Source organism: Cetorhinus maximus, chromosome 10, assembly GCF_964194155.1.
Source record: "Cetorhinus maximus chromosome 10, sCetMax3.hap1.1, whole genome shotgun sequence".
NCBI classification, from domain to species: domain Eukaryota; kingdom Metazoa; phylum Chordata; class Chondrichthyes; order Lamniformes; family Cetorhinidae; genus Cetorhinus; species Cetorhinus maximus.
In genome coordinates this window covers 103,945,647-103,961,315 of record NC_135888.1, presented here as the reverse complement: position 1 = coordinate 103,961,315, position 15,669 = coordinate 103,945,647, and the positions used below count along the sequence as shown (strand labels likewise).

Below are 15,669 nucleotides of genomic sequence, written 5' to 3'. Positions count from 1 at the left end.
ACCGAGGGTCTGTGCACAGCTTGATGCAGCCACACACAAAGGTGACCATCAGGATGAGCGCGATGTTAGTTTGTTTCTTTCCCCGTTATCTAGAGGTTTGCACATCATGTCCCTGCGAACATGGTCCATTTTTGACCTCCAGATAAAGCGGAAGATGGCTCGGGTGATCGCCACAGCACAAGAGTGAGTAATGGGGCAGACCTGCACCACAGTACAGCAACACCGAGAGTGCCTCACACCTGATGACTAGGTTCTTACCCATAATGGAGAGGGAGTGTCGCTCCCACATACCCAGTTTTTGTTTGCCCACAGCTATACACTCTTTTCAGTTTCTAGCACATTCCCCCGTCCCTCCGAATAATATCCCCAGCACCTTCAGGCAGTCTGACCTGACGGTGAAGGGAGAAAAGGATCGGTCAGCCCAGTTCCCAAAAAACATGGCCTCGCTCTTGCTACAACCCACCTTGGCTCCTGAGGCCAGTTGAACTGGTTGCAGATGCTCATCAGTCTGCACACCAACAGTGGATCCAAGCAGAAAATGATGACATCAGCCACGTACAGGGAAGCTTTGACCTGAGTGCCTCCACTTCCTGGGGTCATCACTTGATACCTGAAACCTTTTTGATGGACTCAGCAAAGGGTTCTATGCAACACACAAACAGGACAGGGGAGAGAGGGGAGCCCTGTCGGACACGAGATTTGGGTTTGGGTAGAGCAGTTAGATCCAATTACAGATTCCCTCCCCAAACTCCATTTTGGAGAGCACATCCATCATGTAGGTGTGCAATTCTCTGTCAAAAGCCTTCTCCTGGTCCAGGCTGATGAGGCAGGTGTCCACACTCCTGCCCTGTACATAGCCTTGCGCTACTCAGGATAGGATTGCCTATCAGAGATCTTCCTGCCGGGTACAGCGCAGGTCTGGTCAGGGTGGATCACCAACTCCAGAGCAAACTTGACCTGATTGGCGATGACCTTGGATAGAATTTTATAGTCCACATTCAACAGTGAAGTGGGTTGCCAATTTCACATACCTGCATTGATATTGTGAACATTTAGTCCACTTATCTGTCACCACAATTTCCCCTATTCTTGTGAGCTGCAGCCTTTTAAGAACTGCTCCTCATACATCTACATTTCTTGGCTAACCATGTGACTGACCAAGCTCTCGAGCTAGCTTTCTTCCTGCCTTTAGTTATTCAAAATAGGGATGGAGGATAGAACACACCATTTTGAATGGTTGGTTCCCTACATGCAAATATGCCCAGGCCACAGCTGTACACAGCCCAATTTAAACAGGATTTGAAAATTAGAGCTGTTGACTCCATAATGCCAAAGCTGGAGGACCTCAAAACGGAAGGTTCATCGTTACTGGCCGTTTCGGCGTGGCCCATGTGGCACTCCATGCTGGGAAGGTCACGAATACAGGGGTGCCATGTATGTGTTGGAAGCTTTCACAGTGGGCAGATCATGACAGGAAATAGCCTTTCAGACTGACTTGACAGTTAGCCTGCAAAGACCATGCAAGTCCAGTGTTATGTTAACTGCTCACAGCTGAACATGTGCTCAGGTGCAGGAAGGACCCCTGACTAGTACTATTTAAAAAGCCAGCCATCTAACTTGCAGGTGAAGTATTTAGTTGCTGGAGTTGGAAGGGGATATTACTGCATCCTCATGGGGGGAGCAGGGGGTTTTGTGACCAGTACAAGCAAAGCTGCACTGCCTTTGAACATAAGGACATAAGAATATAAGAAATAGAAGCAGGAGAAGACCATGTGGCCCCTTGGGTCAGCTCTGTCATTTGATATGATCGTGACTGATCTTCTGCCTTGATTCTTTCCCAGACTTTCTTGCCCAATCCTCATCTCCTTTGATTTCTTGAGAGACCAAAAATCTATCTCTCCCAACCTTGGATACGCTCAATGATGGAACATCCACTACCTTCTGAATCCTTCAAACGAGGAGACAGTACACAAGGGCCGTTCATGGGCTGATCGAAAAATGTGGCCCCTGCACCTGTTTACCTTGCAAGAGAGCAGCATACACAATTTTGTCCTTTGACATCCAATACATTTGTGATTCAGATAAACAATAGCGAACTTAATTACCATTGCATATTTATAATTCTCTCTTACCATGATTTCGTTCATATAGTTAATCACAGTATTGTACTTGTCAACACATTCTGACACTATATGTAATGGAATGTTCCTTTCCCCTCTTTTACAGCTTTACCAATTGATAATATCTACAAAACCCTGGGAAATGTTGGATCTAGCGCCACTCAAACGTATTCTGAACGTGCCAAACTCAGAGCAGAAATCGAAGGACCTGGAACTTTCACAATGTTTGCCCCCAGTAATGAAGCCTGGGCTGCTCTGCCTCAAGTATTCAATGCCATCTTTGCATTTTACTTTACTCTGAAACACACTAAATCCTTATTGGCATGGTCGATATTGTCAGTTTGATCCCCTGTATATAATTTACAGACTAACTCTTACAATTAGGAGCCCACATTTTCTAATACCCAGAATAGATTGAATAAAAATAGGCATATATATATAAGATCTTTCACAATCTCAGGCTGTCCCAATGCTCATTACGGCCAATGAAGCACTCTTAAAGAATACTCACTGTTGCAATGTTGGATGCAGCAGTCAACTTGTGCATAGTAAGGCCTCTCAAACAGCAGTGAAATAAATGAGTGGATGATCCCTTTTACTTTCACCTGAGAGGGCAGCTAGGACCTTGATTTAACATCTGACCCTGAAGATGGCACCTCCAACAGTGCAGTCCTCCCTCAACACTGCATTGAAGTGCTAGCCTAGAAATTATGTGTTCAAATCTCTGGGGTAGGACTTGAACATACAACCTTCTGACCCTGAGGCAAGAGTGTTACCACTGAGCCAAGAGTGACAAGTTGCTTCCAATAATGCTAATAAAAATGAAAGACAAATTCCGTAAATGATAAAGCTATAAAATAAATTGCAGAAATTAAGTGAACCATTGAAATTATCAAAAAATGTGTGAAATCAATTCTTCATATTTTCTTCATCACTTCTAATTTTCTCCCCTTACTTCACCTCTCCCAAATTCAGTATACCATATTAGGATAAGGCAGTCCAGTATATTACACAAGAGGCCATTGGGAGTGTCCTTGCCTGACTAGTGTTAATAAGGTGGCAATGGCCTCAAAATGGGGTCAGTAGTCATACTGCCCTGTTAATACTAGTGATGTGGCCAGCTCCGCACATGCATTACTAATCAGGGGCCATGGGGTAGCAGTCATAGTGGGAACCCTAAAATTATTGCTTCACTTCTTAACCTGTGGAGGGTGAGGCCAAATAAAATATGAAACTTTCTACTTTAACTGAAATGGGATTAAGCCAAGTGCTTACTTTTTATGGCTCTATTGTGTCTTTCTATTTGTGTGGCACATCACCACATCATGTGGAGCATTTGCCTATTGAGACATGATGTGTAAGAGGAAAATAAAGTAATCTGTTAATAGAATGTCTAATAGTTGAATGATATTTTGCAGTTTGATCTAATTGCCTTTTTCCTTAAATGCAGGAAATTATTGACGCTCTCGTAAGCAATGTCAACATTGAGTTGCTCAATGCCCTACATTACCACATGATTGACAGGCGCATTCTCACAGATGAACTGAGGCATGGTGTGACATTGCCTTCAATGTACCAAGATTTAAATATATTCATACACCACTATCCCAATGGCGTAAGAAAAACTTATTCTTTGTAACTATTCTGTAAACATATTGCACATTTGTTTTGTTCTTTTTCTTAATCTTCACCATTTTAAATGTTTTCAAAGACCAGTTCAAATATTGTATGTTTATACTCAACACAGATTGTTACAGTCAACTGCGCTCGAATAATAAAGGCAGACCATCTTGCAACTAATGGTGTTGTGCATGTCATTGACAAAGTCATCACAGCTTTGACAAATACCATTCAGGATACTCTTGAAGTTGATGATACCTTTCAGCAGCTTAGGGTATGTATAAAAGGATTGTCACTTTAGTTAAAATAGGAGGATTATTTTGTGAATGCAGTATTAAGTGTTTACTTGCTCATATTGTTGTTTCCAGGATTCTGTATTTAATACCTCCTCATCAGAGTGTTCAATTTTGCCACCAGTAGTTTATTTTTTATGTTACTTGTGCCCGTAAAAGAAAAATAGTCATTAATTATGGAGCCAATACAATTTTCCTGTGTTTTTCACCCCGGGAAAGCTTATTACAAAGAAACAACATAGTGAATAGAGGCAATGCCACAAGACAATGTTCTTCAGACCACTTTATCTTGACCTGGGAATTCCAGAACTTCACTTAAGTGTCTCCTTCTAGTACAAATTAAGGTCATGGCAGGCAAATGAGATGGGATAGGGATTTTCCACCACAATTTCCCCGAGGTTTGGCCAATTCAAATGCAAGACTGCCCGAAGAAGCAATCATCAGCCCTAGTACTTAACGTCCTCAGTTCAGGATATCTGAACAGCAATCTGAAAAAGTCCCAAAAAAGAATGCGGCCTTGCTTTTTTTTCAGGAACCCACTGAATGCCTCAGGCTGTAATAAGAGGCCCTGCTTTTTTAAGACAATTGCAGCTGGCAACTATTTCCAATACTGCACAACACTTAGGCCTGTAGCTGTTGCTGGCTTCCCATCCTTTGTTCTAGGTGAAGGCCTCTGGTGGGAGCATGCCTGAGTCTGAGACAAGTCTAGTCCATGCAAGTGACTTGATTCTGTAAATTCGGTGAGTTCAGGTCCGGTCAGGCACGCAGCAATTCTCTTACTAATTCCCAGAAACAGGGTGAATGGAGCAGGGAAAAACCCATCAATGTCATCATGATTGTTGATATAGTACAATATGTGTTAGGAATAACTTAAAGGGTAGTCTAGGTTTCCAACTTACAGAAACGCTCTTTTTTTGAGATTGATGGGATACGCTGATTTCCATCTCATACTTGTAGAATTGAAGGGTTCCAAAGGAATATTTTCTCTATATTTTTTTAACAGTTTTATAGCGTGCTAATACTTTCTCGGATTTGGGGCCAGTTAGCTCAGCTGGCTAGATGGCTAACGTGGTTCAGAAAAGAACCAACAGTGCAGGTTCAATTCCCATTCTGACTGAGGTAGACTTGTAGAACTGCATCATCACCCTGTCCTTGAGAGTGGCAGAAAATGGCAAACCACCATTGACAGAATATGGCCCGGAATAAAGCAGCATGAGCCAAGAACTTTGGGCAGAGCACATATGAATGAATACTTTATCAGATTAAAAGCATTGCAATTGGATATATATTAGCATTGATTCTAGGGAATTGTCATAAAACAATTGCCCAGATTCACCTTGGGATTTGAATGAGATCCTTTCCAATGAATTTGTCTGAAATTCCAGTCATCAGGATGTCAGAAATTCTTTCTGGTTTCAAGTCTTATTTGCCTCAGTCAGTACCATCCTGATCAACCAGAGATTTCTGATTTCAAAATCCACTTTGGAATGTGAACTGTAATTATATTGACATGAGGGGCACCCCTCTTTTCTGATGAGATTCTTAATTTTGTTCTCATCCACGGACAGGTTAGGATCCTATGCCAAATGATGCAAAAAGCAACCTCAATTCTCATCTATTATTTTCCAAAATAATCCATGTAATCATTGAACCAAAGAAAGCATTGTAAGATGTGAAGTGTCATCCCAATGGGTAGGAAGAAATTGGCATGAAGTTTGAAAGTTCATACAACTGTTATCTTTCTAACGCATTTTTTTCTATAAATTATTACATGCCTTATGGCTGATTCCACAAATGTGTGCTGCTGATGGGAAGCCTCGACTGCTTTTTATCGGCAAATCCTTTGGATGTAAAATCATGAGAAATGCTTCTGCAATTTCCTAGCATACTTCCATTGGGCAATATTTCACAGCATTAATGTGCATTTATAAAATCAGTTTTAAGGTGTATAGTAATTCAGAAGAAATAAATTAAGAAGATAGTAGTTATTGAATTATAAACTGGTGCAGGTTATTTTGTTCAATATTGAAATTTCAGACATGGATTTCTTCCCAGTACTTATGCGCTATGTGTTGTAGGCTGCGGTGGCTGCTGCCGGTCTTGAGGAAATGCTTAGCCAAGAAGGAGAGTACACGCTCTTTGCTCCAACTGATGCAGCATTCAGAAAGATACCACCTGCCACTCTGAACAGAATCTTAGGAGATCCAGAGGCTTTGAAATGTAAGGTAGAACTTAACAATGCAATACAGCTGTTAATGCAAGTCAATCAGTTATCCAATATTCTGCTTACATAATAGTCTCACAATAGTATTTACCAGACAAAAAAAGGCCATTCAGCCCAGTAGGCCCATGCTACTGTTTATGCTCCTTGCAAGCCTCCTCCCAACCTTCTTTATCTAGCCCCATCAGCATAATCTTTTGTTATTTTCTCCAACCTGCATTTATCTAGCTTCCCTTTAAATACATCTATGCTACTGACCTCAACCACTCCTTGTGGTAGCAAATTCCTCATTCTAACCAATCTCTAGATAAAAGATTTCTCCTAAATTCCTTATTGGATTTATTCCTATCTTTTAATAAGTGTTCCTAGAAATATTATACTAAACCTACATCGAACCTTGGTTAGACCACACTTTGAGTACTGCTTGCAGTTCTTGTTGACATATTATAAAAAGGACATAGAGGCACAGGAGAGGGTGCAGAGAAGATTTACAAGGATATATCAGAAATGTGTGTGTATACATCTCAGGAAAGGATTGAGAGACTGCCTCTTTTTTTCTTGAAAGAACAAGGCTAAGGGGCGACCTAATAGAGGTATTGAAAATTATGAAAGGTTTTGATAGAGTGGACTCAGAGAGAATGTTTCCTCTTGTGGGGATGAGCGTAACTAGAGGCCATCAATATAAGATAGTCACCAAGAAAATTAATAGGCAATTTAGAAGAAACTTGCTTACCCAAAGTGTGCTGAGACTATGGACCTCACTTCCATAGGAATTGGTTGAAACAAATAGTATAGTTGAATTTAAGGGGCAGCTAGACAAACATATGAGGGAGAAGAGGATATGTTACGATGATAGACTTAGATGAGAAAAGATGGGAGGAGGCTCGAATGGAGCACAAACACTGGCATGGGCTGAATGGTCTGTTTCTGTTCAGTATATCCTATGTAATCCTATGCAGTTCTGGTCTCCCTACAAGTGGAAACACCTTTTCTAAATCTACTCTATCAAAGCTATTCATAACCTTAGCAATCTCTATCAGATCAGCTCTTAGACTTCTCTTTTCTCAAAAAAAGAGCCAGAGCATGTTCAATTGTTCCTGACAAGTATAACCCCTCAGTTTTATTGCTACCATTCTAATAAATATTTTTCTCACCTTCTCCAGTGCTCTTTAAACTTTTTGTTATATAGAGACCAGAACTGTTCATAGTCTAAAAGATTCATACAAGTTTAACATAAATTCTCTGCTTTTTAATTTTCTCCCTCTAAAAATGAAAGCCAGTGCTTTTTTTATGGCCTTATCGATCTGCATCACTACTTCTGGTGATTTGTATATTTGCACTTGCTCCTTTATGCATTTATTTTTCAAAGATATATCTGTTTCTTATTTAGTTCTCTACCTGAAGGCACAGTGCCACGATCTCCACCATGGATAGGGGAAGGGGGCAGGTCCTGAATCCAACCCAGCTGGAACAGGGATCAAACCCAGTGCTGTTGGCACCAATCTGATCCAGATTGGCTGTCCGGCAAACTGAGCCAGCCGGTGCCCCCAAGGAGTCCGAGTTGCGATGGCAACACACACTTTTACTTGCATTTTATAATCTGTGATGGTAGAAGCTCCAATACTTTTTCCATCACATTACTGACCAGGAATCTCTCGCGTTCTTAACACCTGTCATTGACGTAAATTGAAAGGATTTGCAGGTTGATACTCAACCTGTTTGGCTGCATTACGAATGCACCTTCCTTGGCCATCAGGTCCTGGAGTGGAACTTGAACCTGGAGCTGCTGGGTCAGAGGCAGGAATGCTACCCATTGCACCACAAGATCTCTCTTCAGCTTTTTTTTCTTCATACCAAAATCTATCACCTCACACATACAAATATTGGAGTCCTTTTGCCAGTTACATGCCCATTCTGCAAGTTTATTAATGTTTTCTTCTATTTTGTCACAGTCCTCCTCTGTATTAACTACACCTTCCCAATTTGATTGCATCTGCAGATTTTGAAAATTCTGAATCCATATCAGTTGTCTGAATGTTGAATAGCATTGATTCACTGTAAAACATGACTTCCTATCTTTTTCAGAGAAACTACCTTTATACCCTCCTCTCTGTTTTTGTAATGTAGTCAGCTTGCCATCCATTCTGCGAGTTGTCACTTGACTCCACACGCTCTGACCTTAGTCATGAGTCCATGACCTTATCCATGTATACATTCTGTATGTGTGAACATGGACAGTGAATGTTGGCAGTCTATTCAATAAGAAAAACATCACAACAAGTTTAATCCTGTTTTAATTTGTACCCTTACCTATAGGGACCACCGCAATGGGCAATGCAGCAGTCCCTCAGTTGTGGTAGCCCATGTTATGTATTCAAGCCCCAGAGTGGAGCTTGCATCAACAACCTTCTGACTCAGAGGCATGGGTGCTGCAATTGACATCTTAGGTTCTACTGTATGCTTACTTTACTGAATTTTAATACATATATAAAAATCAAACATTAATTAAAAAAGGAATATTTGAGAATAAGGCATTTTATTAACTTAGCAACAAATGAGTGAAAATTCTGCCACTGCATTATTTCCACAGCTCTGCTGAATCATCATATTTTGAGAAAAATACAATGTGCAGAAGCCATCATCTCAGGCGCGCCCATGGAAACATTGGAGGGCTCGTCATTGGAGATAGGCTGTGATGGTAACAGCCTTACAATCAACGGCAAGAACATCATTATCAACAAGGACTTACTAACAACAAATGGGGTCATTCATACGATTGATGAACTATTGATCCCCGATTCTGGTAAGCAGCAGTCTGTGATATCACTGTTCCGCCTCATTAATGTTCAATATCAAAGGAATTTGCTGTAAGGATAAAGATGCTCTCAATGTAACAAATATATATACAGTTAGTGATATAACTGAAACCTTTGAGGGTTATGGAAATCCGCCAGCATTTGAGTTGCTTTCTTAAATTTATATGCATTATGAATGAATATAATTTCTGTTATTCTTAGTATTAATAAAATTTGACTTCACTCTAGTTCAATACAATTTCAGTTCAAGAAGGCAGTTCACCACCATCCTTCGCGGGGAAAATTAGGGATGAGCAATAAATGCTGGTCTTGCCAGAGATGCTCACAACCCATGAAAGAATGAAGTTTTAAAAATGGCCTGTTTCTCTGCTGTGACTTCTATGTAAACGTCTGATGTCTACTCTCGTTTTTAGGTTAAAAAGCCTCAGCTTCCTCAGACTCTTATCACAGTTAAAGGCTTTTAATCTATTTATTATTCTAGTGACCCACATTTGAACCTCTCCTAGGGCCTCTATCTCACCTAGGGGAATAAAATTAGATGTAATGATTTAAATGAGTCTCAACTAAGGATCTATAAAAGCAGAGTATCTTATGTTCAACCCTGATAGGATGTATTTTTGGCACTAACACTTAATTGCTTTTGCAATGACTTTATGTCACTGATCGAGAATTTCAGGAATTCAAATACTATGACACTCAGGTCCAGATTTTCGCTTCTGGGTTGGGTGCGCAGAGACAGGAGATTTCCCAGCTCAGCGAACCCAGCCTCTAAAAACATCTGCCTGAACTTCCAATTTTCGGTTCTGGAGTGGAGTATGGGTGTGGGGTGGTGGGCTAGAATAGGAGTCAGGGCAGGTGACGTGGGAAGTAGTGAGGGGAGGAGGCAAGCCTAGTGCAGGTTGGGCGACTCAAGTGCAGATAATAAAGCGGACCCTCAGAAAAGCCAATTTGAGAGGTAGGCCATCAATGCTCAAGTTCCTATGCCTCGGAGGAGAAATCATTGACTTGTCAGGTGAGTGTCAAAGCTGTAAATATTATCCAACTGTTAGCTGACCCTGGAACAGATGGCCCATCATGGGCTTTCCCTGTGGGAGAATTGCCATTGATGCTGTCTATTCAAAGTGTACCCTGCTGAACCACTGAAAGCATAGAGTGAATTCTCAAGACACACCCATGGCGATGGCATCGCCTTGCCATCACTACCAGGTACAGATATTATGCAGTTATGTAGTTAGCTGCCAAGACTCAATGGGTGGACGAATGATGAATAGTGCCATGCTCATTCTCCCATCCACTTGCCCTTGCCACCCATCTATCACCATGTGCCCACACTGTTGAACCTTGACCAGGTCCCTCCCAGCTACATACTGTCACAATATAACAGTGTGACCAAGAGGGAGTAAACCAGTAGGGCTGTCAGTGGTCGGGAAGCACAACATGCTACCTTGGAGTTACAGCTGCAACATACATGGCACCAAGCATGTGCGCAGAGCCGATTTCTCCACCAAACCTTACCAGTAATCATTGATTATATGGTGAAATTGGTTAGTGCATGTAAGCACACAAAAATAAATGAGAGCATCATAATCTGAATGACTCATGACCCTTTTCGCCTTACATTTTTATTGCTAGAATGTCACACAGGAGAGACACAGGGGAAGGGTTGGGTCCAGCTGCCGCACACTTTTCTGACCAGGATCTTCACATTTCAGTGGTTGAGGTCCAGAAGAGGAGACCAGTTCTGTACCTTGCTGGCCACAGTAATGCCCCTGCAGCAACTAAGAAAGCCTGGATTCAAATTGTGGCTCCAGTGAGCACAGCAGGAGACCATCAGCACCCATGGGTTCAGAGCAGGAAAAGGTTCAATGATCTACTGTATTCCGGCAAAGTGAGTAGCTTGCCTCATCCACACAGAGGTCCCAGTGAAGGGCCATATCTGCATGCTGCAGCTAAGGTGCGAGATATTGCACATACCTCTGCCTCAACATCGAGGCTTGTATGTGTGAGCAGCTCATGTAGGTGCACACAGACAGGTGTGAATGAGCACTGTGATACACAGACACAGTGAAGAGAAATACCCCTCCATGGACTATATATCAGACTAAAATAAAATCATGTTATCGATGCAGTTGAAAAGGGCAAAGAATGCTAAAAAGATGGCCCGGACTGGGGGTGGGGGTCAGCCTGGCTGGGACTCATCCGTCCCGTGGAACAGATAGCCATGGAGATCACCAGGGTGCCTGAGCAGCTGCTTTTTGGTGATGGTGAATTGCCAGTATCAGGTGATGAAGGCAGTGTTAAAATCATCTTGGCACATGGTGGTAATGGTGGAGGTCATGCTGTCAGTTCACTGAGCACAAGGAAACATCGCCAAGAGAGGGAGTGCAAAGATGTGGTTGCATCAGAAGGGCAGTGTGAGCAGAGTTAAGGCAATGGCGTGCATCAGAGCATGCTTTCACTAAGAGAAAAGCTAAACCTAATTAAGTCCTTCTGTGTCTCACACAGGTCCCAGCTCTGTCTGGTCACCACCACCATTGGCACCCCGCACCCCACGAACGCCCTGCCCCCACCAATCCCCCTGGCCAGACTACCCCTTAGGCATCAAGAGGAGGAAGAGATGTCAGAGAAGGCAGTGTCACATCTGACTAGCCCACACTCCGCCAACTCAGTTACAAACACTTCGGAGGGATGTAGCTCGCATGTAGAGTCGATGGCACAGGGTGAAAATCACTGCACCAGAGTGCAGGAGAAGGTGTCAGAATCACAGATGTTTGTGTACAATCCCCCTCGGAAAAAGGTGGAAAGTCACAAGCATGTTCCAGTGGGCAGGAACATGGAGCCTATGGAATCACCTTTTGGGGCACAGTCTTCAGATAAACAGCTGCAGATGTGTGGGCATCTGGCAGAATTCCCCGAGGCAGTGGGGGCTCTTGGACTGTGAGTGGAGGAGTCCATTGCCACATTGTCAAGGTGGCTCAGCCTCAGGAGATCTGACCCTGAGAGATTGGCCAATCTCATGGAGTGATACATGCGGCAGCACTTGGCGTGGATGCAACAGTAGCAAGGAAAGGGTGCAAGCCTCCCACAGTAGCCTGGATCAGTCTGCTCAGAGTATGAGCACTAACATCCATGGAGTATATGAGGGGCTACGTATCCTTAACAGAACGGTCTCACTGTTAGCACAGTGTTTGCTGGATTGGACAACTGCTGCGCACCAGCAGCCAGTCTCATCAACCCCATCTGGAAGCCAACCCAGGGCTGTGCAGGTCACTGAGGATTGTGAAGGTACCAAGAGCTCCTCAGCACCCTCACCTTCCTCTCCCTCCCCAGTCCCTCCACCAGAGTCCTTGTCAGCTTCACATGTGCCAGTGACCATGGCTTCTTATGCAGAGATGCAAAGGCTGCAGTCTGAAGGAGATTCCCTGCAGGTGCCTACATGATGAGGCCAGCCACTCGTTGGTAGCTGAAGTAGATGAGAGTGTTGGGAACTCCTTCGTATGAAGGAGTCGTTGCAACTGCACGAAGGAAGATCTTGTGGTGGTCACAAACCACCTGTACATTGATTGAGTGGGAGGACTTCTAACTGACAAAGGTGTCTGGATTTTGAGTTGAGGCCTTTATGGCAACATGGGTGCAATCAATAACACCCTGCACCTGAGGGAAGCCTGCTGAATGGGCAAAGGCCATGGCTCTCTGGGTATGAGATGCCTAATCTCTAGGGAAATTAATGTGATCTCCCACACAAGCAAACAAAGCATTATTTACATTCATATTGTTGCTGTGTGCTCTGAATGGAATATACCAGACAGGTCTCCTGATGAGCCCTGTAAAGACCACGAGGCATAGAAGATGATATTGACTATTGTGGTTTAGGTATTGTTTCTTGTTTCTTAATGATGCACACAGGCTGTCGACATTGTAGTTGAGCTAACTTTATTGATAACGCACTTTCCTAACATGAGCACATATCTGCAGTATCTGAACTCCATCAAAACAGGCTCCAACATGTGCTATCTGACCTTCAACCTCCAGGTCAGGTGACCCCATATCTACATAAATGTGGGAGGTATGATTGGGAAATTTACACAAAATTGGCCGTGTGAAGAGGATAGCTGTTGTCTCCAGAAAGATATCAATGGTTTGGTTGAGTGGACAGAAAAGTGGCAAATGGAATTCAATCCGAAAAAGTGTGAGGAAATGCATTTGGAGAGGGCAAACAAAGCAAGGGAACACTCAATAAATGGGAGGATATTGAGAGGGGTTGAGGAAGTGAGAGACCTTGGAATGCATGTCCACAGGTCCCTGAAGGTGGCAGAACAGGTGGATAAGCTGGTAAAGAAAGCATATGGAATGCTTTCCTTTATTGGACGAGATGTTGAATACAAAACCAGGGATGTAATGCTGGAACTGTATAAAACGCTGGTTAAGCCACAGCTGGAATTTTGTGTACAGCTCTGGCCATCACATTACAGGAAGGACATAATTGCTCTGGAGAGAGTGCAGAGAAGATTTACAAGAATGCTGCCAGGACTTGAAAATTGCAGCTATGAGGAATGATTGGATAAGGCTAGGGTTGGTTTCCTTAGACAGAGGAGGCTGAGGGGTGACCTAATTGAGATATACAAAATTATGAGGGGCGTAGATAGAGGAGACAGTAAAGACCTGTTTCCCTTAGCAGAGAGGTCAGTTACCAGGGGGCATAGATTTAAGGTAATTGGTAGAAGGATTAGAGGGGACATGAAGAAAAACTTTTTCACCCAGAGGGTGGAGGGCATCTGGTTCTCTGCAGTGTTGAGATAGGAAGTCCTAGGTCTGTACGCCTTTCCCACATGACAGTATTTGGTTACCCTGCCTCTCCTCCTTTTCTCCCTGGAGTGCAGGCAGCAGCCTCTTCTTCCTGACCTTCTGCCCTCCCTCTGGTGACTGGCTTCTATGGCCTCTTTGTGCCAGGGTGCCATACCCATCTTCTATCCTTCTTCACTATGTCCATTGTGGCAAAAATATGGGCCTCAGTGACAGACTAACTCCCCAAAAGAGCTTGGGAATTGCCATATAAAATGAGGGCGCTGATTCCTGACTGGCAGGAAGTTGGGGAGGGGGTGGGGTGCAAAAGCAAAAATTGCTTGAACTTACTTAAGTTAGAGACTATACAAACTTGCCGGAAAGACAGTCTTCCATCACCTTTGTCCCAGTAAGATTCTTCTCCCCAGAGGTCTAAGTACAGCATTGCAATATGCTGTAGCATCCAATCCCCTAGATTTTTTTTTATTCATTGATGGGGTGTGGACATCTTTGGCTAGGCCAGCATTTATTGCCCATCCCTAACTGCTCTTGAGATAGTGGTGTTGAGCCACCTTCTTGAATGCAACCAATATCTCAACTAACCCAAGATCCACCAGATAATGCCATAGGACACATTCTTACTCTAATAGCCTGTCATATAGTACGTAAATCCATCAACATAGTACATTTCTCAAAAGAATTAAACCAGGTTGGTGAAACTGGACCCAGGTTTCCAGAAGTCAGGTTGAAAGCCTCCAGTACAGGGATACAGGGTAGGCCATTTAGGACTGAGATGAGGAGAAACTTCTTTACTCAGAGGGAGGTGAACTGATGGAATTCTCTACCACAGAAGATTGTGGAGGCCAAGTCACTGAATATATTTAAAAAGGAAATAGAATTTCAGACTCTACAGGTGTCAAGGGGTATGAGGGGAGAGTGGGAGTATGGCGTTGAGATAAAGGATCAGCCATGATCATATTGAATTGAGGAGGAAGCTCGAAGGGCCAAATGATCTACTCCTCTTATTTTCTGTTTCTAATAACCCTTTCTCTGTCAAAGTGTGAAAACCTTTTGTTTCAAGGATGGAAAAGATGCAAGAAATCCAACTGCGGTTTTTGTCACAAGAGTTGCAAAAATGTATTTATAGACAGTTCATAATTTTCAATTACGTGATTGTAAATATGCATCAGTGATTTTAGATCATGCAACATGATGCATCAACACCTAGTCAAGCTGGAAAAATCAACACTGGGAATGCACATTTGTAACATTTATCGACATAAGTTGAGAATTAACTGCATATATTATTCAAAACACTAGATAGTTGGAATGGAATTATGATGATCTGATAAGTGTCCCACAGGCTTTGAGCTATGCCTCTTGTGCATTTGATTATTGTTAAACTAACATTGTGGAAAGTGTTCCTTCATAATGCAACTTTGAATGTCTAAACGCACAAGATTTTTTTTAAAAAGTAACTTTAAGTAAACATCAGGTAAAAATACATTATTTCTTTTGAAAACATCACAACATAGACAAATTTTTTAAATGATATAATACGGTGTAAGCCACTATATCCTTAGATACTGAGTGGAGACAAACTATTAGAATCCTTTGCCAGTTATTCAATACTCGCTTCAAGTCTTTGGTATTAACATTGCAAACTGAGAGAGCTCCTGAGAATTAAAGCATTTTAAGATGACAGGTAGTTCCATCCACTTGAGTGAAATATTGAAGTACAGGTCTCCAGCTGACTTTCCTTCAAATGATGTAAAGCTTGTTCATTTAAGCAAACTTTAAGGGGAGAATTTTTCCTA

At 42.6% G+C, this 15,669-nt stretch overlaps 1 protein-coding gene across 1 annotated transcript in view; it reads left to right on the top strand.

Annotated features, from left to right (window-relative positions):
- tgfbi (transforming growth factor, beta-induced) overlaps window positions 1-15,669 on the top strand; it is a 465,360-nt gene that overhangs the window by 434,282 nt on the left and 15,409 nt on the right. Inside the window, exons 5-9 of the mRNA XM_078550919.1 lie at window positions 2,227-2,384; window positions 3,571-3,735; window positions 3,868-4,014; window positions 6,112-6,253; window positions 8,845-9,057. Coding sequence (XP_078407045.1) covers window positions 2,227-2,384; window positions 3,571-3,735; window positions 3,868-4,014; window positions 6,112-6,253; window positions 8,845-9,057 — 825 coding nt within the window. The remainder of the gene's footprint in view (window positions 1-2,226; window positions 2,385-3,570; window positions 3,736-3,867; window positions 4,015-6,111; window positions 6,254-8,844; window positions 9,058-15,669) is intronic.